At 38.4% G+C, this 27,915-nt stretch overlaps 2 protein-coding genes and 1 long non-coding RNA gene across 10 annotated transcripts in view; 1 reads left to right on the plus strand and 2 right to left on the minus strand.

Annotated features, from left to right (window-relative positions):
- MAPK10 (mitogen-activated protein kinase 10) overlaps nucleotides 1-3,035 on the plus strand; it is a 357,025-nt gene extending 353,990 nt beyond the window's left edge. For 2 of the 3 annotated variants that reach the window (XM_026456695.1, XM_026456697.1), the window contains exon 14: nucleotides 2,137-3,035. In XM_026456695.1, coding sequence (XP_026312480.1) covers nucleotides 2,137-2,279 — 143 coding nt within the window. In that variant the 3' untranslated portion in view covers nucleotides 2,280-3,035. The remainder of the gene's footprint in view (nucleotides 1-2,136) is intronic. The other variant, XM_026456696.1, reaches the window with a different exon arrangement.
- Nucleotides 2,454-4,353, minus strand: LOC111530868. The gene is made up of 3 exons (XR_002728029.1): nucleotides 4,251-4,353; nucleotides 4,005-4,073; nucleotides 2,454-2,535 (listed from the first exon to the last, which is right to left on the minus strand). It is a non-coding gene; the product is annotated as an uncharacterized LOC111530868 (long non-coding RNA).
- Nucleotides 4,354-19,949: 15,596 nt separating this feature from the next.
- Nucleotides 19,950-27,915, minus strand: part of ARHGAP24 (Rho GTPase activating protein 24) — a 514,735-nt gene continuing 506,769 nt past the window's right edge. For all 6 annotated transcript variants that reach the window (XM_023198115.2, XM_023198116.2, XM_023198114.2 and 3 more), the window contains 2 exons: nucleotides 25,517-26,594; nucleotides 19,950-20,695 (listed from right to left, as the gene is read on the minus strand). In XM_023198115.2, the coding sequence (XP_023053883.1) occupies nucleotides 20,452-20,695; nucleotides 25,517-26,594 (1,322 nt within the window). In that variant the 3' untranslated portion in view covers nucleotides 19,950-20,451. The remainder of the gene's footprint in view (nucleotides 20,696-25,516; nucleotides 26,595-27,915) is intronic.

Consider the following 27,915-nt stretch of genomic DNA (forward strand, 5'->3'; position numbering starts at 1 on the left):
CCATTCAAAGTTGGAATATTATGGAATATTTTAACTTTACAGTATAACATTGTCCTGATAATGAGAGTAATTATTTACAGAAAGACAATAACAAGAGGACTTTAAAAACCTTTTCTAGAGACATTTAAGATCAGAAAGGACGGGTATTTTTAGGAGTTTAAAGAACATGAAAAATTCATAAACTTTTCCATATATAAAAATATCAGGATCCCAAAAAAATACATATTAAAGGATCACGACCAGGGAAACTTCCAGGCAAAAAGAATGACCATGAAGAAATATATGAAAAGTTTAACAGTTCTTACCATTTAGTTGAAGATCGGTGCATATCACTATCTTTATTTCCTATATTTTTTTCACATTTCCCATAGAATACATCAATATATTTATAGTCAACAAATACAATGTAAAAATACATGGATGATACAGGTGATCTGTCCTAGTTTAGGTGTTTGTGTCCTCTCTAGATAACTGATACATTTTCATCACATTTTTTTCACAGGCAAGAAATGTCTACTCCAGGAACAAAGAAGATTATGTTAACCCCTCCCCTACCTTAACTTAGTTTTATTTTGTCTTTCTGATTTATTAGGTCTATGTGATAACACTATTATAACTGACTTTGGATTTATTATTTTTCACCAGATAGATCTTGCACACTATATTTGCTCAAATCAGATATAATTTTAGTGAGAATTCCTAATCTCTTATTTGGTTAGGGGATTATACTACAGATTTTTAATAGCGAGCTATTTCACAAAGCAAGTATGTTACCACTTACATTGCTTAGGTGGATAAAAAATATACAAGGAAAAAAGTAAATGGATTGTTTCCAGGGCACTCTGGTTTAATTATATTGCACAATGCCTTTGGTTCATCTTTCTTCTGTTGATCTCAAAGCTACTGGCAACTCAGCTCTCCTTTACTGAGTGATTATCATGGGCAAGTTTCTTCTCAGAGTTTCAATCTTATAGTCCCGCATAACACATAAATAATTTTTTTCAAGTTAATCTAAATTAGTAATTCAGAGTTCTTATTGGGAGATTCCAGGTAAGCACGCCTACTGGAGAGTAAGCTCATAAGCAAAAGGTGTGCTAAGCCTTCTCCTATTTTTTTTTTTGTAACTTTCATCAACAGTCCTACTTATGTCCTACTGGCTTTTCTATATACATTTTAAGTTTGATGTCATTAATGATGACATAATAGTTTTTACTTTATATATACCTTCCTTTCTCTAGAGATGTGGTCCCTAAGTAATTCAGATTTCTGAACTACACTTCAGCTCCTATTTCTTGGATAGGACACTTGCATGCGTTTGTTTTAAAAGCTCCCTGCATTAAAAATAACCAGGCTCAGATGACTCCATTAAGGGGTTTTGTTTATTTGTTTCCTCCATAAGCCAGAGGTTTTCAATGCTTGACTGAATACAGTCTCTGAGGAGATTTTAAAAAGTGCAAATGCCGGCCGGGTACAGTGGCTCACACCTGTAATCCCAGCGCTTTGGGAGGCCAAGGTGGGTGGATCACGAGGTCAAGAGATCAAGACCATTCTGGCCAACATGGTGAAACCCCGTGTCTACTAAAAGTGCAAAAATTAGCTGGGCATGGTGGCGTGTGCCTGTAGTCCTAGCTACTCGGGAGGCTGAGGCAGGAGGATCGCTTGAACCCAGGAGGCGGAGGTTGCAGTCAGCCAAGATCACGCCACTGCATTCCAGCCTGGGCGACAGAGTGAGATTCCGTCTCAAATAAATAAATAAATAAATAAATAAAATGCCTTGGCCTCACCCAAGGCCAATTATATTAAAATATATGCAGTGCAGTGGGAGTAGGGGAGGCAGTGTGACCAGATATTAGTGTTTTTTTTATAGAAAGTGTTACAGGTGATTTCAAATATAGAATGAGGTTTGATAACTACTGCACTAGCCTGTGAATAACTTGTGACGAGGGACTTTTTATTGCTATGTCTGATTGTCACCATTTAATATGCTCCCCTGTGTCAGCTGCTCTATAAAGGCTTGCCAAGTGATTGATGGACTGGACATCCCCTATTGTATTTGCCCATCCCTGAATCCTGAATGGCATTGAGATGGGTCTGGTTCTAGATTGAGTCATGTTGGTCTTCATTTTCTTAGCACAGGTGCAGCAGTGAACAGCAGTGAGAGTCTCCCTCCATCCTCGTCTGTCAATGACATCTCCTCCATGTCCACCGACCAGACCCTGGCATCTGACACTGACAGCAGCCTGGAAGCTTCGGCAGGACCCCTGGGTTGTTGCAGGTGACTAGCCGCCTGCCTGCGAAACCCAGCGTTCTTCAGGAGATGATGTGATGGAACACACACACACACACACAGACACTCATGCACAGTCACAAATGCAGACACACAACATCAAGAAAGCAGCAAGGGAGGGAATCCAAGCCTAAAATTAAATCAATCTTTCAGCCTGCTTCTTCCCCAGAGTTCTGTATTGCAGCTGAGCTCAAATGTATATTTAACTTCTAGTTGCTCTTGCTTTGGTCTTCTTCCACTGATGCTTACTACAGAAAGCAAATCAGACACAATTAGAGAAGCCTTTTCCATAAAGTGTAATTTTAATGGCTGCAGAACCAGCAACCTGTAACTGCCCTTTTAAATGGCATGACAAGGTGTGCAGTGGCCCCATCCAGCATGTGTGTGTCTCTATCTTGCATCTACCTGCTCCTTGGCCTAGTCAGATGGATGTAGATACAGATCCGCATGTGTCTGTATTCATACAGCACTACTTACTTAGAGATGCTACTGTCAGTGTCCTCAGGGCTCTACCAAGACATCATGCACTGGGGTACCACATGGTCCGTTTCATGTGATCTATTACTCTGACATAAACCCATCTGTAATATATTGCCAGTATATAAGCTGTTTAGTTTGTTAATTAATTAAACTGTATGTCTTATAAGAAAACATGTAAAGGGGGAATATATGGGGGGAGTGAGCTCTCTCAGACCCTTGAAGATGTAGCTTCCAAATTTGACTGGATTAAATGGCACCTGTATACCAATTTGTAGAAAGAACATATGTGATACTTATGTAAAGTGTGGGGGGAGTGGGTAGTAGTTTTCAGGCATGAAATGGTTTGGCCTTTAGGAGGCAGGTGTGAATAAAAGCTGAGAGACTTTTCTGTGAGTGAAGAGTAGGAGAGACTGGGGAATAGTGTGCGTTGTGGACTAAGACTAAAAGGAGGTTATTACCCAGATACTAAGAGACACTGGTGTCCCTATGTTAGAGATTTGACCCTATTCCCATTTGTCATTTCTCAATTACTGGTCACAACAAGAGGCCACTGGAGAAAGTGGCAGGTAGTGAAGCAAGGTTATTGCGTGCGCTTTTGATGATAAGAATCTCTCTCTGGAACTGAGCAGAATTGCCTCCGTGTGAATTCCTTCAACAAAAAAATGAGCCTGCCTACACTACTTTCAGGTTGTGGATTGTGTTTTCCATGTGTGGGCTGCTTCCCTGGTTCATACTCTACCAAAGTTTTGTTTGAGAAATAATATCACTTTCCTCTTCTGAAATTAAAAAAAAAAAAAAAATCAATAAGAATAAAATCCCCAAAGCACAGTGTGAGTCTCAGGTTAGCATTTTAAAACATCTCCAGAGACATTGTTATTCCTCAGGAGTTTCCCCGACTCTTTAATGTGGCTAATGTTTCACGTTTATTTATTTATTTTCATAAGTATGAGCAATCGCAGAAGGGCTGATCATCTGAGTTTTGTACTGCAGTAGATGTAAGAGCAATAACTCTGCCCATAAATTTACTGCTGCCAAATAGTTCTAGCAATATGAGTTTGTCTTAAAAGCCATGAAGCATTAATGTCAATGTTTAGCAAAATCTCCTGAATTTAGCTTAAATTAAATGAAAGTGCTTTCCTGAGCACTTAAGGAGGCACTGTGAAACATCTTGGTTATATACAAGGCAATACCAAGGTGATCTCAGCAATAATCGGTTCAGGCTTCCCTTCTTACTCACCTCGAAGTATCCATCACAGTTATTTGCACTCTGACCATGTTGGTGCTCACCAAAGTGGTGATATTTCACCTGAAGAAGTGAAAGACAGGAAGTGGATGGTTGATGAGTGTGAACTGACTGGTAAATAGAATACCCCCAAAACAGAGCAAACAAGAATGCCAGTGCTCTGAAAACTGCCTTAAATATAATAATAGGGAACTTTCTTTCTCTCTTCAAGCAATAGAGTCCACAGGGAACTGCACCCACCTGCACCATCGCCATGCCAGCGGTGCTGCCATTCTGAGATTGTTTCACACAGTTGGATTCAGTACATGCGGTCATTTGCTCAAACTAAAGAGAAGAACATTCCTTTGTGCAGCTTGTCCCCTGGAATAAAAATGGCCCATTTTCTCTATTTTGCTACCATTTTGGGGTTAATATTGCAGACAACCTGATTGTTAAAAATGCCTCCTCAGTCACATGAGCTCCCTCTTTTCTTTCAGTTATATTCTGTTTTTTTCCCAAAAAAAACAAAAACAAATACAAAAACAAAACACTTCTCCTCTCTGTATCTCTAATTCTTTACTCATTTTCTTTCTCTGTACTTTTCTCTTGATATATCTGTGGCCTCCCCCCTCCTTTGCCTTATGCCACATGGGATTAAGTGCAGAGAGCAGGAAGCTGTTTTAAAGAGAGTCTCAAGGGGAATTTCATCAGCCCCAAGATGAAATCACAACACAGAAGGAAGTCTCCAGCCAGCATCTTCAAAGTGCTTGACAGGCTATCTCTCGCATCTGCAGAAATGGTGAATTTCCCCCTCAGATTAAACAAGGCAAGAACTAGACAGGGCCCCTTCCCCGCTGTTAGTACCTTCCCAAAGCTCAGTTAGTCTTACGTCTTCTGTGCATGGCTCTTGGGAGCTGATTAGCTTTAGCCAGATTTCCCTTATGGACAAGAGAAAAATGGAACAAATTCCTCGAATATAAGTATCATTTACAAATAGAGGTAAGGATTTGGCCCCCAGTATTTTTGCAGGATCAATTTTATTAGGTGATTAAATCAAGGCAGATGATGGAACAACAAAGAGAATCACCACTGTAAAAGCCCCCCAGTCCTTTTCCCACTAGGTCTGCTTTCCTGTAATAACTCTAGGAGCTGATGATATTATCATATTCACAGAATATAGTATGTTCTGCATTCACTTATCTGTCTTGTTAACACACACACACACACACACACACATACACACACACACATACCCCAAATATTTCTTAGTCACCTGTTATTTCCCAAGAACATCCCAACTTTTCAGGTAGGCAAGTGTCAAGTCACCTGGACAATATTCCTGAAAAAAGTGAAGGTCCTACCGGGGTTGGGCCTCATTTTGGAACATGAAGTTGGCACTCTGAGGAGCCTAACCTTCCATCACTTCTTTAGGGCAGTTGGCTGGCAGTGATTGTTAATAAAATCTTTTGCAGTGTTTTGTAGGCAGGATGGCTGTGTATTCATACGCAGGGAGAATTAAGCTGCTGCAAGAGTTTGGCAAAACCACCACCACTTTACTATTAATATGTCTTTACTATTTTTATATGTGTTTTATGGGTCAGCGTGTTCAATTTTAAATAGGAATACTCTAGCCTTACACCGGAATTTCTTCTTGTGGAATAAAAACTGATAATAGTCTTTCATCTTCAAGAATCTGATGACTGGGTTTTGTAGGAATGTACCCCACAGTTGGGCCAGAGCCTGGCCAGTTCCCACCAATTGGAGTAAGCTATTTAATTCAGGGCCAAGAAGCTCGATAGTTTTTTTCAATCTGTTATCAGAAAAATATTATGTAAAGACACTGATAGCAGCTGACTGGTAAAACCGAAAGTTAGCCTTAGCAAATGGAACTAGTAAAAAATAGATAAAAATACATAAAAGCTTTTATGTCCTGTCAAGGAAAAAAAAAATAAGAAAACCTGATTTTTAAAAAATTTTCAATATTCATTACAAAACCTAAATTATACAAAATCTATTTCGATTTGAATCTCTTAACATATGAACAGCCACATCTTAAGTGCATTATGCTCTGTAAGGCGTGTTATTAGCCAGCTTTGCTGAAAAATATATCTTCTACAGCTCAGAAAGAGGAGTAAAACTTCTTTAGAAATTTTTGATCCCAGCCACTTTGCATCCAAACAAGAACCTGACTCCCCACTCACAATCCCCCACACAGGTTTTAATTATAAGAGTTCAACATTTTCCATAGATATCATTAAACCAAGCAAGGAAACTCCTGTCTGTAAAAACAACAAAAAAGTTACAATGTAAATAGTTATTTTAGCTATTTTCTTTGTGATTAGAGGATAAGATTTTGTTATTTCTTTTGGCACTGAGTCCTTTAACTATCTGAAAATGGTTCACTTTGATCTGTTTCTTTGGTCAGCCAAACTGAAGTGAGGGGCCTCTGTTTATATATAGAATCTTGTATATGTAACTTTATTTATGTGGGACCAATGGCCAGTATATTCTAATGGACACAAATCTCCCAATCCTTATCTAGGATTATCTGTTCACCTTGCCATGTCCATCTTGCAATGAGACCTAACTTGCACCTGCCTGTTTTTCTGCATGATTGGACTCCAAAGACTATTACCAATGATGAGAATTGTCCTGTGTCAGTGTTTATAAAATGGACTTGAAGCACACACACATGCATACCCACATTCACATGCACCATTACAATTCTAGATCAACCCTGGAAGGCAAAACCATGTACGTCCAGTTTCTTTGAAAGGTCTGAGCGGTGAGGACTAAATTCAGTCAGCCTAATGGGTAAAATGCAACCTCAGTGATGCTTAATAAGGATTTAAAATCATTCAAGTCATTTCTGTGTTCTTTCTCACATCCTTTCCTTTCTAGTTTCTCTTCCTTTATTTTCAAAATGTCTGTGGAACAAGAGGATGAATTGGGGGAGAACTTTTGCTTCTTTTGGCTCTTTTTAGGTAATATGGAGTCTATCTATTGTGATTTCTGTTTCTTATGGATTATTAAAATCAGAGGAAATCTGCTTCTCTCAACATAAAACCAAATCCAAACCCCGACATTGTTGGAGTTTCCTGTTGACAATGGTTGTGATGCTGCTCGTCGTGTTGAGTTGCATGTACCGACAGTAGCTCTGAAGGGTCTCATGTTTTCATTTTGGCAACTGGTAAAAGAAACTTGTAGTGTGGTCTGATTGTGCCAGGGAATAAATAAGAAATAAGGAATGACCTACTTACTCACCTTGGGTCAAGAGTGTGTGATATGAATGTGACCATGCAGAAATCTGCGTTTTCATTTGACACTGGTTTCTTCTAAAAAAAACCTTCATTTCTGTCTGCAGATACTAGTTGGATATCCACAATTCAGTAATTTCTTTTTAAGGTATAAAATCAATGAAGAAAAAAAAGATCATCTTTTGGGGGGCATTAGGTAAGTAGAGCAGGGTTAAATTTCCTAGATTAATTATCAGATTCCTATTCATTTTAACTGTTTTCCAAGAGAAAAGGCAAAAGCCTTTGTTTATCTACATGATATCCAACTTTACTATCTCAAACTCCCTGGAGAATTAAAAATACATATTATTTTGTGGTTGGATGAAGAGGTCACTGCACTTGCATTAGTTTGCTTTGCAGTGTCTGAACAATATTGAAGAGTGGCCCTTCTATTCTGTAAATAATATTTTATTTGACCAATTAACTATTAGAAAGCCTGGAAGATAAACATACACATTATTTTGAGTTATCACATTTATCCTTTTACCTAGATCCTGTTGGAAGATAGAAAGCAACAGCCTTTTGTTATCTCTGCAACAGCATCTATCCCAGTTTAAATCACAAATCCTTACTCTCTTTTAAAAAAGTCCAGCATAGGTACCTAAAAATACCCACAGTCATAAGAAGGGAAATTGCATTCCACAAGATGATTGCTCATAAAGAGTCAGAAGGAGTTATTGGTGCATTCCTGATACCATAAATGGTTACCGAACATTTGGTATTTTTGACCAAGTTCACAGTAAGAAGAAAAAAGGGTCTTGGACTCGTTTTTCTTGAAGATTACTTATGGAGCAAACAACCTAGAAGGATGAATCTGCTTGCCAATAACAACACTGGGTCACAGCCAAGGCAGAGGTTTTTGACATTGCCAATTCATCACAGTGATGTTTTGTATTTGTAACATGTCTTTTCTCCATGGATGTTGAAAGGCATGCTTGGATGACATATGCTAATAGTGAAACACACTGAAAGTCCCACCATCACAGATCACTTTATGTTGGGAACCACTCTATGTGGCAAGTCATCTGTCCCAGTTCCAGACTAAATTTCAACTGTTCAACCATTTAGATCATTGTAGTCTGTTTAAGGCACTAAAAATGTGCTGTAGAAATTTATATTTCTCAGACACATGAAATGTGATGACACATCCATCAACAAGTCAAACACTCCTTTGAAATTTTCTACCTTATGTCAAATATTTCTTACTTTTAAAGACATTCCTATCCTGGTATAAAACTCAAGATAAAATAATTTTGGAGAATTTAAGGAATTCAAATTTCACTCCATGGAGTACGTGGCTTTATTTCTTCACTGAACTTCTAGTAATGTTCTTCACCTGATCTTGTCTGCAGTGTTTAGCCAAGAGTCCAGATCATTTGCAACTCAAAAGCAGGTACAACATGTTATCCATCTTAAAAACCCCTCACATATTCCCTAGAAGAGTGTCCCACACATAATTTGCCTTCCATTAACACTTGTGAACACATCCTGGTGAAAATATTGTCTATGAACAATTATACCAAAAAATCAATTTTTATAATGCAAATAATATTTTACATGGACCAAGAGGATTCATAATATTAAACTATTTCTTTTATAAAAGGAAGGTTTTCAGAAAGCAATGGCCTATTACTTCAATGTTAATATATTGCAAACTTGGATTTGGTGTAAATCAAGCCCTAAGAATACTGCTCTGAATTTCTAGCTTAATTTCTGAGTGACATTCTAAAGCAGTTCATTAATTTACCTCAAAAACATTTCTTGGACACTTCGGTGTAGGAGATATATATCGCATGGTCCTTAACCTAAAAAATTCAGAGTTAATAAATCTTTGTTTAAAAAAACTAAAGCAAATATTTTTATTTCATTTATTTACTATCTTTTTACATATGTATTTAAATTAGTGGTGTGACTTGCACGAGTCCATTTTTATTATTGCTTAAAGTAATGAAACAAGGAGTCTGCCTCTTTCAATGGTCTCATTTTGTCTAATTACATAAGTATACTTCATGAATCAGCATAAGAGGATTTTGAATATTTTCCATTACATTATAAGAGATGAAACCACTTTAAAAAATTATTTAAAATGTAAAATTTATTTTAAAAAGCATGGATGTTCTTTTCTGCATTGCAGAAAATTTGCTTTGATGTATGGTTCCTTTGAGAGCTATTGAACCTGGATGCTGACTGAGTGTGGGGCTTGTACTTTCAGCCTCACAGTCTCCAAATTAGCAAATGGTATCACAATGGGTACTGAAGTTTCTTATATGAAGCCAAATCTTTGGAGTCTGTTCAGTCTCTGGGTGACTGTTGGAACCCTAAAATAACTTAAAGCAGAATTTGGTCATGTATTGTTTTTTATTAAAAGGTCCAACTGAGGACATCCCTGAGCATCTGAACCAGAAATTTGACATAGAGCTGTAAATATTCACTCATTCATTCATGCAACAAATATTTATTTATCAAGCACATCAATCATCCAAGGACTGTTCTAGGTACACATAGCTGTGAGGAAGTCAGCAAATCTGCCTTCACTTGGTCTGCATTCTAGTGGAGAAGTCAGAGGTAAGTACGAAGACCACAAAGCAACTTAAATAACGTGTGAAAGGGATGCTGTTTTAGACAAAGTGGTCAAGGCAAGCCTCTCAGAAGAGGTGACAAGTGCTCAGAGACCTGACTAAAGTGAGAGAGTGAGTTATTGACATGGAGAAGGGCGTTTCAGACTCTGAAGAGAAAGCAAGGGCAGGCTCTGGAAGCAGAGCTTGCTTATATAGACAAGGAGGGGCAAAGAGTCTTGTGGATAAAGCAGAATGAACAAGAGAAAGTGGGATTGTAAATGAAATTGGAGAGAGAAGCAGGGGTCAGATCATGGCAAGATCTTGAGATTTTATTCTAAATATGGGAAGATGGTGGTTAGATTTGAGAAAGAAAATGATATAAGCTAAATTTTCTTTTTAAAAGGATTCCTTTGGCTACTGAGTAATGAGGAATCTCAGGAAGAAAGATTAGAATGGGAACAAAAAATCCATTGTAGGATAAAACATTAATCCAGGAAGACATGATAGGGCTTAGACTAGGAAACGGAGATGCTGAGAAGGATTTGAATTCTGGACCTATTGTGAAGGTAGAGCTGACATGATTTCCTGATAGATTGATATTGTGATATGAAAGAAAGATATCAGAAATGACTCTAGATTTTTTTAACTAAACCATGAAGTAAATGGTAGTATAGTTGACAGAGATGGTGAACCATGGGTTAGAAGAACACTGGGGAGAAAATCATGTTTGTTTTTGGAATGTCAGTTGGAGATGTTTATTAGATGTCCCAGTGGAGGCCGGGCACGGTGGCTCATACCTGTAATCCCAGCACTTTGGGAGGCCCAGCCGGGCGGATCATGGGGTTAGGAGATTGAGACTATCCTGGTTAACATGGTGAAACCCTGTCTTTACTAAAAATACAAAAAATTAGCCGGGCGTGGTGGTGGGCGCCTGTAGTCCCAGTTACTCAGAGGCTGAGGCAGGAGAATCATTTGAATCTGAGAGGCAGGGGTTGCAGTGAACCGGTATGGAGCCACTGCACTCCAGCCTTGGTGACAGAGTGAGACTCTGTCTCAAAACAAAACAAAACAAAACAAAACAAAAAAAAAAACACAGCAACAACAACAACGACAGCAAAAATCCAAGTGGAGTAGCAGGAGCGTCTTGTAAGCTGGAGTTAACGGAAGAGGTTGAGCTGAAACAGAAATCTGAGAAAAATCAGCTTATAAATAGTATTACAAGCCATGAATCTGTAGGAGCCTACCGAAAGACAGCACAGTTAAAGAAGAGAAAACCAAAGATAGAAATGCCTCTCACTCCAACATACAGACATCAGAAAACAGGAGGGTATTCCAGAATGTTCAGTGAGGTAGAGGGAAAACCAGGAGTGTGCTGTCCTGAAAACCAAGTAAAGAAGGTGTTTCAAAAGCGAGGGAATAGGCAGGAGAGGAGTGTTACTGAGAAGCTGAGTAAAATGGGAACTGAAGATTCACAGTTGGACTAAATCTGTTTGAAGGTCATTGATGACCCCAATGAGAGCAGTTTCTATGCAGTATTGAGCAAAAAAAGAGTAACTCGAGTGAGTTCAAGAGAACATGGGAAGTGAGGAAGTAGAAATGGATATAGAAAATTCAGAATGTTTTTTTACAAAGTGCAGCAGAAGAGTGATGTAAAAGTTGGAGATAAATGTGAGATTGAGATAATTTTTTAAAAGCTAATATAGCATGGGTAATAGTGTTGGTGGGGCCAACAGAGAAATAGCAAAATTGATAATGCAAAAGAGAAAGGGGTATTTATTTGATAGAGTACCATGCTTGCAAAGGCTGGAGGGATGGGCTCCAGTACATGGGCAGAGGCACTGGCCCTGCACAGTAATTGTAGCAGGAGGTGAGGTGGTGTGCACAGAGGCAGGTATTTTGGGAATATGGTGATGTGATGGGCATAAGTACATACTCTTCTGATTTTTTTTGTCTCAGTAAAGATAGAAGTAAGGTTGTCAGTTGAGAATGAAGAGAAGAGTTTATGGAAGTTTGAGAAGTGTGAAATTGAACTTGGAAACTGTGAAAATAAGTTACTGGACAGTAATGAAAACCATGTGAGTCATAGTTATATAAATACAAAGGAACACAGGTCAACATGGTGGTCTTTTGTCCTACAGTCATGTTCAGTTTTTTTAGGCACAGGTTAAGAGTAAGAAAAGACTAGTTTTAGTTTTATAGAGTCACATTTTGTTTCTTTTTAATTCTCAAATGAGTAGCACAGTGCTGGGTGAGTAGATAATGGGATTTGGGCATGGGGGAAGAGAATAATCATGAGAAGGAACCACAGAAGCTAAGCTGGTCAAGGAGGAAAGTAATGAAATGGGGGATGACAGTCAGTGAAAACTTACCAAGTTGGAGTGATGGTGCTAAGGGGAGTAACTAGAGAGAGAAGAAGAGATGACCACAGCGTGGCATGCTTGAAATGGAACTGTTGGCAGTGCCCATAATTAGTCATGACACAGTACGTGGTAGAACCATGAGTGTGGTGGCTGATGTTCAGCCAGTGGCAGAACAAGATTTTCAAAAGTCGTCAAGGAGCTGAGTGGTCAAGATGGTGAATGGAGTATGAGTGGGGAGGGTGAAGGGGTTAGGTGTTAGAATATTCCGTCAATGAGAAGGCGATATGTGCTTGTAAGAGGGTCATTAGAGAGGAAGAAGGATCAAAGCTCTGAAAGTAGCTGCAAATAGCAAAGCAAGGTCTGTTTCCCCTTCAGGCCAATAACATGCAGGTTGTAGGAGAGGAAAACAGCTGGGCTTGAAAGAGAGGTCTGCAGGGAAAGTGGCGTCTTCAGGAGGCAACCATTATTCAGAGAAGAGGACATAGGCGATGGCAGCTGTAAGATCTAGGGATAATGGAACAGTCTTAGGCAGGGGGAAGGCATTGGAGATAGAAGCAAATGAGAGAATACACTGGGCAATATGGGGATAAGCAAATAGATGAAGGAAAAATGGCATGGGAACTTGGACTAAAATTTGGCAACAGGTAACCAGTGATGAGAGCAAGATGGCATGACCCTGGGGATCACTTCAGTGTGGTGCATAATTAATCTAGTGAATCATGGGGGGGCAGGGAACAGGGAATGGGAGTGTGGAGAAGAGAGAGCTGGGATGGACATCCTCCATTCACAAGAACAGGTGGGATGATCAGGGCCTTCCACAGAGGTAAGAGACAGTTTTGCTCAAAGAAAATGATGCCAATTTGGTTTGCCCCTTAACAATTCAGTATTCTCCTGTTGCCCTTTCTCTCTACTTAAATCATGAAGGAACTTCCATTCACAATTGTTTCAGAGGGAATAAAATACCTAGGAATCCAACTTACAAGGGATGTAAAGGACCTCTTCAAGGACAACTACAAACCACTGCTCAGTGAAATAAAAGAGGACACTAACAAATGGAAGAACATACCATGCTCATGGATAGGAAGAATCAATATCGTGAAAATGGCCATACTGCCCAAAGTTATTTATAGATTCAATGCCATCCCCATCAAGCTACCAACGAGTTTCTTCACAGAATTGGAAAAAACGGCTTTAAGGTTCATATGGAACCAAAAAAGAGCCCGCATTGCCAGGACAATCCTAAGTCAAAAGAACAAAGCTGGAGGCATCACGCTACCTGACTTCAAACTATACTACAAGGCTACAGTCACCAAAACAGCATGGTACTGGTACCAAAACAGAGATATAGACCAACAGAACAGAACAGAGTCCTCAGAAATAATACCACACGCCTACAGCCATCTGATCTTTGACAAACCTGAGAGAAACAAGAAATGGGGAAAGGACTCCCTATTTAATAAATGGTGCTGGGAAAATTGGCTAGCCATAAGCAGAAAGCTGAAACTGGATCCTTTCCTTACTCCTTATACGAAAATTAATTCAAGATGGATTAGAGACTTAAATGTTAGACCTAATACCATAAAAACCCTAGAAGAAAACCTAGGTGGTACCATTCAGGACATAGGCATGGGCAAGGACTTCATGTCTAAAACACCAAAAGCAACGGCAGCAAAAGCCAAAATTGACAAATGGGATATGATTAAACTAAAGAGCTTCTGCACAGCAAAAGAAACTACCATCAGAGTGAACAGGCAACCTACAGAATGGGAGAACATTTTTGCAATCTACTCATCTGACAAAGGGCTAATATCCAGAATCTACAAAGAACTCAAACAAATTTACAAGAAAAAAACAAACAACCCCATCAAAAAGTGGGCAAAGGATATGAACAGACATTTCTCAAAAGAAGACATTCATACAGCCAACAGACACATGAAAAAATGCTCATCATCACTGGCCAGCAGAGAAATGTAAATCAAAACCACAATGAGATACCATCTCACTCCAGTTAGAATGGCAATCATTCAAAAGTCAGGAAACAACAGGTGCTGGAGAGGATGTGGAGAAATAGGAACACTTTTACACTGTTGGTGGGATTGTAAACTAGTTCAACCATTATGGAAAACAGTATGGCGATTCCTCAAGGATCTAGATCTAGATGTACCATATGACCCAGCCATCCCACTACTGGCTATATACCCAAAGGATTATAAATCATGCTGCTATAAAGACACATGCACACGTATGTTTATTGCGGCACTATTCACAATAGCAAAGTCTTGGAATCAACCCAAATGTCCATCAGTGACAGACTGGATTAAGAAAATGTGGCACATATACACCATGGAATATTATGCAGCCATAAAAAAGGATGAGTTTGCGTCCTTTGTAGGCACATGGATGCAGCTGGAAACCATCATTCTTAGCAAACTATCACAAGAACAGAAAACAAACACCGCATACTCTCACTCACAGGTGGGAACTGAACAATGACATCACTTGGACTCGGGAAGGGGAACATCACACATCAGGGCCTATCATGGGGAGGGGGGAGGGGGGAGGGATTGCATTGGGAGTTATACCTGATATAAATGACGAATTGATGGGTGCTGACAAGTTGATGGGTGCAGCACACCAACATGGCACAAGTATACATATGTAACAAACCTGCACGTTATGCACATGTACCCTAGAACTTTAAGTATAATAATAATAATAATAATAATAATAATAATAATAATAATAATAATAATAAAAGAAAAGAAAAGGCTGCCTCACTGTGGCTTATCCCTCAAGAGGCCATACAGACAGCAGCTATACAGAAGTTCATAAATAAAGAGTATCATTCAGCCCTGGACCTGAGCCACAAATGGTGCTTTAAAAACCACACTTTTCATCAGCTAAACTTTTTACTCAAAGATCTACAGTAGTTTCAGTAGATTTTAGCTGTCTGGGGAACTGTTAGTTCTCCAAGTCACTTCAGAGCAAGAGGTCCTTAAGCTGGGCAGTTCTAACTTTCAACTCATTCCCCACTTGTACAGTTAAGAAGACTATTAAGAGAATAATGAAACAGACCTTTGGGAGCCACAGTTCCAGCACTCCTTTCCTGTAGTTTGTGAGTTCAAATAAGGCAATATGTTTCCAGCTCTGGATGCTTTCTTTGAATAAGAGAGTAGAAGCCACGTGGGTACTAAGTGTTTTCAGGTCTCATGGTGTGCTGCTAAAGTGTTATGCACAATGCCATCTTGATGGCATGAACTTGGTAGGTCATGTTTATTTTACTGAAAAGACTCCCTAGGGTCTGCCGTGAAGGCACATTTGCCATGCTGTTCCATGGACTAGGAAGGCCCCTTACCGAAACTGCAGCTCTGTCTGATGACTTCCTACTCGTCTTTCAGGACTCACACCAAAGCCATGGCTCTGCAGTGCTCTCCTCAGCTTCACCTTTATGGTCTCTTTAGTTTCTTCTATTTCACATCCTATAACATGACAATAACTGTAAATTTATGTACCCAGGAGGACCTAGTCCATAGCCCTCAGTTCATTCATCATAGCCCTTAGAAATATTCATTGTATTTTATTCCATACCTTTAACACCCAATATCATCTTCCATGTGGACATGGATAGAGTTGATGAAGGACAGTTATACGTAGTTGTTTAGACATGATTTTCAGGTCATGGATGTAATTGTATTATCTCAGAAAGAAAGAGTGGTTTGGGTTACTTTCCTTGCCATCAATCCCTGGTAGATTAGCTGGGCACAGATGAACTTTAGAGTCTCTGAGACCAAGATATATTTATATCCTGTGCTGGTGACCATGATACTTTTACTGCTGCTCAAATCCCTGAGGCCAGAACCTTGCTATGTTCCTTAGAAGCTGAAACACCCTTTCAATAGAAATAATTTGAGGGCTGATAGTTTCCATTTAGTGAGCACTTACCATGTCCCAGGCACTCTGCTAATCCCTTCACCTATTGTACTACATTCCTCATAAAAATATGATAAGGGAGGAACTATTAACCCTACTTCCAGAAAAAAGCAAATTTAGGCTTATATATATTACATAACAAGTTCATAAAGCTATGAGGTGGCAGAGCGGGGTTGGAACCCTGGTCTTAGATTCCAAAACTCATGCATGTGGTACTCTAATCAGAGTGCAGCTCTGCAGTGTAAGGAACACTGGGATTTGTGGTAAGCATCACATTCTTTAATGCTCTCCTGAATTCTCAAGGTGTTGTAATTATATCAATAATATAAACTACCCAGCCTGGGAATGACATTTTGAAGGACATCCCAGCTTGAGAATCAACGGGAATGATTACTTAAACTCCACTTGGAGTTTTTAGTCATTTCGTAATGTTATATATAAAATCATGTTTCAGTGGAACTGCCATCATAGGTAATTCTATCTTAAATGTTCTCCAAATGATACCCAGACATCTAGTTTGAATAGTGATGCTAACACAGTAGGCCCCACATCTGCAAGCAAATCCTTTCTCTTGAGTTTATAACTTAAGATTCATTTTAATTACCTAAATAGTTTTAAGAGGCATATACAGGATGCAGCAAATGAAATCTTGATATTATCTAACTACTTTGTATCCTTATTGATTTCCAATTTATTCTTATGTTAATTGCAATGAATATTGTCTAGGCATTTTGTTTAACTAATGGAAATCCAGATGAACATGCTGCTCATGGTATCCATTGATTAGTGCCATCATCACTGAAATTGACAATTAAAATTGACAATATCATCCCTCAAACATTACAGGCCACATAACACCCTGTGTGTGCTTGTTGCATTGCATTCCCAAAAATTACTGCAAACTCACTGTGCTGACAGTCTCTTTGGCATAAGGCATGAAGGGATTTAAGAGCAAGAAGATACAATCCTGACCTCTTATGAAGCTCCATTTATCAATAGAGTTATCAATGGAGCAAAGTGACAGGCACTGGGATAAGCACATTACATGCCACCATTAACCACAGCAACATCCCTACTTTGTTGGAGTTATTATCTCCAGCTTGTAGATGAGATCAGACAAGTCAAGTTACATGGTATTGCCACATATCTTGCATAAGGCATGTTGAGAGGCAAATCTAGGTTTGAATGGCTCTTAATTTTCTGCTATTTCCACTTCACCACTCACCCTCCTAAATTGCTTATTATTTGGTGAAGAAAATAATCCAATGTGGGAAAGACAGATATACGCGAATTGGGGCACAAAGAGCAACTAACACTGCTTTGAGATTCTGGAAAGTTTCATCAGGAAACTGACATTGATTTGGCTCTTAAAGGATTTTGGGCTGTGCCAGCTAGAAGGAAGGCATCAAGAAGGACACAGCAATAGCAAGTGGAAAGTTCTAGAGGCATGAAATGGCATGGCAGGTGTGGTGTGAAGTGGTAGGAGACGAGAATGAAACTGGAGGTAGGGCCTTTTACACTATGTGAAGGGCTTTGTCCTGGGCAAGTGATAGTCATCATATGTAATTAGCAAGATCAAGCTATGGTCAAATGAATAATTTCAAAAAGGCAGCCTGCAAAGGACAAAAGTCCAGGAGAGATGCTGGAACAAAAGGCGCTGGGTAGGATGCCTTCATCAAAAGGTAAGGGAAAAGTGGTTAAAGAGAGCAGATTAAAAAGGCAAAGATGAGTGGAACAGACTAGCTGGTGAGCAAATTTATGAGTGAAGAAGGAGGTAGAAAAGAAAAATATGAGTTGGCTGGGCGTGGTGGCTCGCGCTTGTAGTCCCAGACAAATTAAGTGACCCGTCGTTGCCATGCATCCTGCATAACTTTTGGGAGGCTGAATGGGGCAGATAGCTTCAGCCCAGGCATTTGAGACCAGCCTGGGCAATATGGTGAAACCCTGTCTCTACAAAAAAATACAAAAATTAGCTGGGCATGGTGGCATATGCCTGTAGTTCCAGCTACTTGGGAGGCTGAGGTGGGAGGATCACCTGAGCCTAGGGAGGTCAAGGCTGCAGTGAACCATGATCACACTACTGCACTCCAGACTGGGTGATAGAATGAGAGAGTGAGACTGTCTCAAAACTGTCTCAAAAAAAAAAAAAAAAAAAAAAAAAAAAAAAAAAAAAAAAAAAAAAAAGAAAAAAAAAAAAAAAAAAAAAAAAAAAAAAAAAAAAAAAAAAAAAAAAGAAAGAAAGAAAGAAAAAAAAAGAAAAGAAAAAATTATGAGTTAACATTTATGGAGTCCTTTTTGTGTTCTACTAGCAGCTGTGCTCAGCCTAACCCAAGCTATCTCATTAAGACCACATAACAACTCTATGGGAGTATTATTTTTATTATTCCAATTGCACAGAGGAAAAATAAGTTATGCACGGAAGGTTCAGTAGTAACAGCTGGCAAATCGTAGACCACTGGAATCCAAGCAGTTTGAATGAATATCTTTGTGTTTTACTAGTACATCATATAGCTTTCTGGATGAGTCTGAGGTTTTTATCAACTATGATAAGGACTGGAAATAGGTGAAAAGATATGAATGGAGAGTTATTAAGATCAATTTTCACATTTTGAGTTTGAATTTCCTATCGTGTGTCCAGGTGGAAGTAACTGGTTAAATAACTGAAAGACAGAGAAAAGGGAATTAAAGAAGTTATTGCTATAAACGTACTGGTTGATACCATAGGACCACAGACACTTGCTCAGTGGGAGGGTAAAAATAAAAGCAAGACAGTGGCAAGGATGAAAACAGTACAGACCACTTTCCCTCTTGAAAACAAATAAGCACATGCAAGCATTCAACCTTCAAACAACACAAACCCCATAAACTCGAATATGCAGTCTTTATTTCTGATTTTGACTTTTGTAACTTTCTGTTCTACTATGAGAAAGATTATTTGCCTGGCTGCTCAAAACCGTTGTCTTATTGTGAAGAACTGTTCTCCCAAAACTCTAGCTCCAAAGAGCCCTGGGTTTTTCTAGAAAATTAGCATTGCTGAGGTTTCCATATTTGCCAAAATTGGAACTTTAGGCATTCACCTTTTAAAATTATTGTATATTTTCAACAGGAAACACTGATACCGTCAAAATTAGAAGCAAAATAGTTTGTTTCTTCCAAACTTTTCTTCTTCTTCTCCTGCACCCCGGCCCCCTCCCACCAGTTTCTTGCTGCAAACCAACTTTGCCAACTGTAGTAGGGAGAGAATCCCAGATGGCAATAGCCTGAGTGAGAAAAAAATGTCACTACATGACACATACTCTAGCAGTTTCACTCAGAGGGAAACAGTAATACCATTTCACTGCTGGTATTCTAAAGTGCCATTGCTGGGAGGTGGGAGAGGTTTGAGTGGGAGACAGATGCTCACGTGGGCATGGTTTAGCAAGCATTGTTTCCCAATTCCTAAGTAGCAGGAAGAATTCCTCTACAACTATCCAGCAGTTAAAGAGATTTGGTCCAGAATGACAGAGTAATTCAAAGCCTGAATGGTTAAATGCCATTCTTTACCATTTTTTTCTTCTCTAAGGAGCATCCTGCATTGGTGATACACACTGAGGATCTGGCAAGGTAGACAGTGGGCCTCAGAAAGGGACTTTCTCATGGAGTCTCAAAGTTCCTATGTCAAATTGTCTAGCAAAGGCAAAACTGAGTGGTGCCAGGGGAAGAATTTTAAAAGCAGCTCAAAGGTTCCTTGTGATTCGACTGTATTTTATAAAAGTATTTACATTTCTCTTTTTGGTCACGACAAAGTCTATTGGCACAAACAGCACAGCCACGAAGTATTCTTCTGATTTTAATAACTCATATATTTATATATATATATTTATATTTTTGCTTATCTTCATTTCCTCAGCAAAAAGGGAAATAAAAATATTGATCTATAAAATAAGCTAATGATAACACAATGCCAAAAATAGCTTATGTTAAGTGCAAGGGGTGAAGCTTGAAAGCAAGCTAAATTGCAACAACATATTGATTTAACATTTTAAATACAAGACTTGCAATAAAATAATTCTTGAAATATGCTTCTCATTTTTAGTTGACTTTTGAAAAACTACTCTATATACACATATCCAGTTGTAACACTTGCAGTAACATTATGGGGCATGATATAACTTTGGTACACATTGCAGATACGGATGGTTAATGTCTGTAAATGATATTCCTTCACCAGTTAGACTTCTGTACATCCAGGTGACCAGCCACCTGCTTCTAAGTCATATCCCACCAGAATCCCTGGAGTCCTTGCCAGAGCCATCGGAGACAGCAGGTGAAATCAGGCTCACTGGATCCATATTGTGTTTCCTCTCTCGGTTCTCCTGGGTTCCACTGTCAGTTCTCCAAATGTGGAGAAAAACTGCTCCATTTCTTTCTGTAGCATATCATTTCTTTTCTCAGCATCTTCTTTTGCTCGCTCGGCATTTCGCATTTTTATTTCTATCATTGTGAACTTTTTCCTCTCCTGATCCAGTTCATCATGGAGGCTCATCATTTCTGTTTCCAAAGTCAAGTTTCGCTGTTCTAAGCTACAAAGGATGGGGTGGGGGGGTGGCGGGCAGGGAGGCAAGAGTAAGAGATAAAGTGATTTTATTCACTTGAAATGCAAGAGGCATACAAATATTTTCTAAACTCTCTATGATGCTTAGGAAATTGGAATAAAACCTTTTCAATGATTTAAAAGATGTAATTTTGTTGTATTATTTTACTATTTGCTAAGATGATTTACTGTCAGTTTAGTAATTAGGTCCCAAGGCCTCTCTTGTAAGCAGCTGTCATTTAATAGTAAATAAATGAATGCCAGCACAGAGAAACCAGTGACACATGCCGGAGAGAAGAGACAGAAAGCTTCCTGGATGTTAAATTGTAAACTTGACTATACTAAATGCAGTGGGGAAGTCTGATAAAGTTGAAAAATAAAAATAAAAAAACACAGAGGGCCATAACATTTGCTTTCTATAAAAGGAAAAATAGTGACAGGAAAATGTCATTGTTGGTTAAGTTCACCACTAAGAATGGAGTTTTTGGAAGCATATAGAGTCCTATCTTATAAAAGCGTACCCAGAGTAGTGAGCTTACATTGATACGAGAGGTAAAGATCACATGCGTTAAATAAGCACTGCATCTTATATTTTGTAAAAATAAAGCCCATTCCTTGCTATCCCCAATTCTCACTGCTTCCCAAGTTATTAATATAGCTTAGGACATAGGTAGTTTATATCTGTATAAATTGATAGTTGTTTTGTATAGCTGTATTAATAGCTTTTGGATAATTGTAGAATTCACAGTAACGTCTTTAAAAACAGAGACTATTTTCTCCATAACCACTAAGATCCAAATCATACACATATATTATTCAAAAGAGGTGTATTAAAATTACATCTTTATTATAAGATGTATTTTGGTCATGGCTGACTTTTTAATTTCTCCTATTCTGAGCAAAAGTCCCGTGGGACTCATTCAAATTTACCAAGCCAGTGAAATTTGAAATGTTAATGCACGTGTAGCTCTCAGAAATCTGATTATTTTAATAACAATTTTAAAATTAAAATCTCAATTATATTTCTACTTTGAAAAATTTGATCCCCACATGTTCATATTTCACCCAGATAATAAGAACACTTAAAAATTAAACTTCCTTCTCTTTGTAAGCAACTAGAATTTTAAAAAAATAATACTTCATATTTTGTAATCTTACATCGTTTAGAAGGCTATTTTAAACATATGACCACATTTTTACCTGAAAATTTGGTACTATGCTGGTTGCCACTCAGAATTATTCTACAATATATTCTCTTTGCTTTCCAAAGCTATTTTAGAGCCAAAATGTTGGAAGCACTTGAAGTTAAAATACTGAGGACAACCGTTACAAAACAATATATTGACACATTTGTATGTATCAGGTGCTTGTGTGAAACTTCCAGGAATGAAAAGGACTAAGTTGAATACAGAAGAAATTCTTCCCAATGTAAACATTTAAAAGTGCTGGAAAATTTTTAAGAAATATATTTTAAAAATACATAATCAAGGTTAAAATAAAAGAGCGGCTCCAAGTATCAGAACCAAGGAAGAAACTCAAATATAGAACAGTAAGTAGAAGCACACGAGGGATATTAGTCTTGGATAGAGGCCACAGAGCTTGGGTTTAGGTTTTTCTTTTTCACATGAGGACAGAAGATGAGGACTCCAGTAGGCAGGCAGAAAACTACAAGTAATTTAACTGAAAGCTTGGAACATCAACTGTTTTTATGAAGAAGAGACTACAAAATCTCTAATCATGGGCCTGGGGAAGTATCAGAATGGAATCAGCACATCAGAGTATCAGTAAGCTACAAACCAGGTCTGAGAAAAGTTACCTAGAATGCCTCGAAAATGATAATTATAGAAATTTAATATGGGAAAAAGAAGTTAACAAAGAAGGAGGACAGATTAACAAGGTCAAACATATCTTAATAAGGGTTCTGGAAAGAGAAAATTGAGAAGGTGGGGAGATGAAATAGACAAAAAGATGATGAAAAAAATATTCCAGAATTGTAAAGATGTAAGTTGTTAGATCAAATGATGAAACAAAGTTTGAAAGTTAAATAAAGGAAAAGACATATCAGGAAGTTACTAATCAAAGGAAGATGGTATGACAATATTAATATCAGAAAAAAATAGACTTTAAGGTAAAAAGCATTATTATAATGAAAAATAAGCACTAATGAATGATAAAAGGATCAGTTCTTCAGGGAGCTATGAATAACTCTAAACTGTCACACACCTAGTAGTAGTCTCAAATTGTTCAATATAAAATATGACAAAATTGTAAAAAGAAACTGATAAACTCAGAATACTGTTAGGAAATTTTTAAATATCTTTCTCAAAAATTATAGATCTAGCTGATAAAAATGAGGAGAAATGTAGAAGCTTTGAATAGCCTGATTAACAGACTTGAGCTCTTGGTCATATATAGAATCCCAATCCAGTAATAAGGGAATAGTTTTAATAGACCAAATGATTAATGTCACTCAGATGAACATCTCTGACCACAATACAATATTTTCTAAGAAAATTAAGTTAGAAATTGGCTGAGTATGGTGGCTCACATCTGTAATCCCAGCCCTTTGGGAGGCTGAGATGGGTGGATCATTTGAGGTCAAGAGCTCAAGACAAGCCCAGCCAACATGGTGAAACCCCCGTCTCCACAAGGAAAAAAAAAAATTAGCCAGACATGGTGGCACACATCTTAATCCCAGCTACTCAGGAGGCTGAGTCAGGAGAATCACTTCAACCTGGGAGGCAGAGGTTGCAGTGAGCCAAGATTGCATCATAGCACTCTCCAGCCTGGACAACAGACTGAGACTCTGTCTCAAAATAAATAAATAAATAAATAAATAAATAAATAAATAAATAAATAAATAAATAAATAAAATAAAAAAGAAAGAAAGAAAAGAAAAGAAAGAAAAAGAAACCAATTTGGAGAGGGAAAAATAACACATCTTTCAAAACTAAAAACCATATATGTCATTCATCGGTAATTAAAATATTATCTATCTGGCTACCTACGTCCTATCTATTTACTTACTATCTATCCATCTATCCATCCACCCTTAATACTTGTGGGGTAAACTTATAAAGGAATTTAACATATATCTCACTGATAATTAAACAAAGTAAAATACTATCTATCTATCTATCTATCTATCTATCTATCTATCTATCTATCATCTATCTATCCATCTACCTACCTATTTACCTACCTACCTATCTATCCATCCATCCACCTTCAATGCTTGGGGGGTAAAGTTACAAAGGAATTTAAAGAAAAATGAATAACTCTAAACAGAAATGATCAAAATTTAGCCAGAACAGTTAACTTTCTATAATTTCATGGCTAGGCCACGAGCGGTCCCCCACCCTACCCTACTGCAGACCTCTCCCTTGGCCTGTCACGAGGGTAAGAATGTGACAGTGAAATGGCCCATTGAGATGACCTCTGTTGGGAAGTTCTATCAGCTTATCAAAATTTCTGAAATATACCATAGATCTCAGAACAAATATGCATCGGCACCATCCTCAGAAATGAATGTATCCATCTGCAAATTCATAATGATAACTTTTTTCTTTTTCTCCTATGTTTAAGGTGTGACCCCTTGCCTCAAAATATAAGCAGTGTGAAATGCTAATTTATCATCATGGATTAGCAGTAATTCAAAATTCCAATACATAGTGGTTCAAAAAACTACATTCAGAAAAAATAGTAACCCTTTAAGATGATGACCCTATATTTTTATTTAAATCTCCCGTCACTCTGCATTGTATATAAAAATTCAAACAAGAATTCCACCCGGTGAAATTTACCAAAATAATACTTTCCAAGGAAGTAATTTTTCAATCTCATTTATAAGTACTAATTTTTACTATTTATTTTTCCATAGCTTCTGAAAGTATGTTATCTTTTTGTCTGATAACTGATAAATGGATAGGAATCATATTAAGGTAAATTAAAGCCACCATAACAACCGACTGAGGATCCTAGCACACCATGGAGGAAGGGTTGCCCAAATCACATAGCCTGAAACTGGGACTGAGACCACTAGAGGAGCTACTCCTACTTTGATCACTTTATGAGAAGATGTACATTGATATAATTAGGTTTTAGCATAATTGCCTCTTTATAAATCATAGTTTTTCTTCCTCATTTAGGCTCAGTCTTCCTTGTTCATGTGAACACACTTCACGTCACCCCTCTTCTCAAAAACTTCCATAGATTTCTATCTCAGAGTAAAAGTCAAAGGCTGAAAATAAGCCTGTCAATCCTCTGTCACCTGGATCTTATGGCCTCTCTGAGCTCATCTGAATCCTCAGGGTCTGGAACAGAGACTGGCAGATAGAAGGTACTCTCTCAACATTCAATGATTGAAAGAATAAACATGGGGGTTTATTTACTTCTACTTTTATTTTTACCCTAGTTTCATCCTTTTCTTGTTAGTGAAAACTAACAGCCTCCTAACGCTCTGTCCATCTCCTCACAGACCCTCTCCTTCCAGCCCTCTAATCCAAATCTATCTATTTAATAATAATCAAAGATGACATTTTTGAGCCTATTCTGTACCAGGGAAATATTCAATCACTTCCTATGTGCTTTTGAGGTAGATACTACTAGTATTTAAATTGTTTACATTAGGGAATCAAAGCTCACAGAGATGAAGCTAACTTGCACAAAGTCACAAAGCTCATAAATGGTGGAGCGAACTTGGGTTTCTTTGACTTTGGAGCCAGCATATGTCACCCTCAGTGTGATCCCGTCCCACAGTAGGAGGCTACTGAGACCTCTCTGGTAGTTACGACCTCCAGATTTTCCTCACCTCTTTATCCTGGACTCATACTCTATCTTCTGTTTGGTCATTTCCTGTTTCAGGCTGGAAACTAAACTGTGCAGGGCACTGTGGTTGCTGCTGCTGTTACCAACAAATGTCTCACTGTTGTCACTGCTGCTAGTGGCACGACTACTTCGACCTCCCACACTCCTATGGTCACTTTTGCTTTCATAGTCCCTGGGGTGGGAAAGGTCTTCCTGTGGGGGCCCATCCAAAACAGGGTCCTCAAAGTTCCCCCCATAAAAGTCTTGCTCTGGACAGGTGGTGGTGGAAGAGCGACAGGAGTTGGAGTTCTCAGGGAGGGAGATTTCACAGGAGGAAGTGGACCAGGTGGCGCTGTCGATGCTCTGCTTGTCATCAAGGTTCATCATGGAGAACTGTTGATGGACGTTATCGTAGGTGGACAGTCTGTTGTGCTGGCCTGACTCTCCAGCTTGTTCTTTCTGCTTGTTATCCCTCAGGGTCACATAGCCATTTGGCAGCCAGCTCATGTTTCGTCCATTTGCAGGGTTCCCGTGTGTGTCGCTGTTCAAAATGCCCATGCGCACCGTTCCATTCTGTACACTGTGCGTGCCCATTTTGGTACCAGACCCCTTCAGTGAAGAGGTCCTTCTAGACTGTAGGCTTCCATTGGGGGTGGTTTGTGCTTTCTCAAGACCTTCTGCATTACTGCTGCTGAAGGACCCATTGGTAACTATCCCACTACCCTTATTAAAGGCTGGGTTCTTTTTGACCATGAGAGGGGGGCTTCTAGACACATCTAGCTTGTGAACGCTGTTCCTTGGGCTGTTGGATTTGCTGCCTGATAGAGCTGTGGGGGATCCATTGTCCATGCTGCTTCTCTGGGGTGACTCAGACTTGTCCCAGGAGCACTGCCTACCAGGGCTGTTCTTGGTGTTATTGTTCTCCTTGTTCTGTAACTGCCCCGTGGTGGCTTTCTTTTGAATTTCATTGTTGTTGTTGCTCACTCCATCTTGGGGTTTGCTTTGTAATTCTGCATCTTTGGGAAAGAGGCAATCATGTTTGCTAATCATCATTGACATCAACTGCTGGACCACCACGGTGCCTAGAATTGCATAGAACATAAAGTAGCATGAGTGAGACAGTTTTTATTTATTTCTATTTCAATGTGACTCTTAAAGAAACACATTCAAGTGAACATTCAGCAGTACCAAACCACATTTTTAACTATGATAACAGCAATAGAAGCTAAAAGAACTTGAGCATTTACTCTGTGCCATGAACTGTGTCAAGTACTTTGCTCTTGTAATTTAATTGAATTTTGAAACAAATCTATACATATATATTGTGATTATCACTGTACTATAAAGGTTCAGTAACTTGATTAAGGTTACATGTTAAGGACCAGACCCAGGGCTTGATCCCACAGTTAATCATTAAAACCCTGGGCTCTTAATCATAATACAATATTTATTACAAATTTGACATTTAATTCTGAGAAATATTTCTTAGGAGGAGGTCACTGTGACCTCTCATCTAATAATTGCCTCAAACTATCAAGATACTTTAGTGGTATCTGTAAATGGAACCCGATACAATCAGGGTGGATGCCTGGTTTCTCTAATGTATCAAGATAATGAAATGCATAAGAGGTCTGTTTGCCATTCAAAAGCTTTAGGGCATTTTAAGTGACATCAGCCAGAATGGTGTAGTGAAGACCTCCAAAAATCCTCTTCACCATATAAGCAACTAGCAAAAATTTCCAGAATCAACTATTTTGGAATCCTATAAATTAACTAATGGCTTGATGCAATCTGGAGAGTGTTTACTTAAGAAAAATGGCGGAATGTCAGTAAGAGCAGCAAGGTCTGTGGTGTTTTAACTTGCTCTAATCTTATCCTCCTCTCCTTGAAAACCAACAGCCCACAATCACAAAGAAAACCAGCCATCTGGCAGCCACTGGAATGGGCAGAGCAGGGTTGGATTTTAGTTAGTAAATATAGTTTCTATATAAAATACTTAAGACTTGAGATTTGGTGAAGAAAATGATGAAAAAAGGCTTTTTTGACAATGCAGAATTTCATTAAAACAGCAGCTAATTGAGAGGTTGTCAGGGAGTAGAAACCTGACCTGGGGCAAGACCGCTTTTTAGCTTCTGGTGACACCTGGGAAATATAATTCAAAATCAGATTTTGAATAGGAAAAAAACATATTGTATTCATTTATATTCTACACAATTTTCTTGTGATGATTCAAAACTTACTAATATTTTAGACTGCACATCAGCAATAAGCAAGATCTACTGCTACATTAATGTTATTCAAATTTTGAAGTTCATAAAAATTACCTGGAGATCCTGTTACAAGGAAGATTGAAATTCAGTAGGCATAGGGTGGAACATGAGATTTTGCATTATAAACCAGCTT

The sequence above is a fragment of the Piliocolobus tephrosceles genome, chromosome 3, assembly GCF_002776525.5.
Source record: "Piliocolobus tephrosceles isolate RC106 chromosome 3, ASM277652v3, whole genome shotgun sequence".
NCBI lineage: Eukaryota > Metazoa > Chordata > Mammalia > Primates > Cercopithecidae > Piliocolobus > Piliocolobus tephrosceles.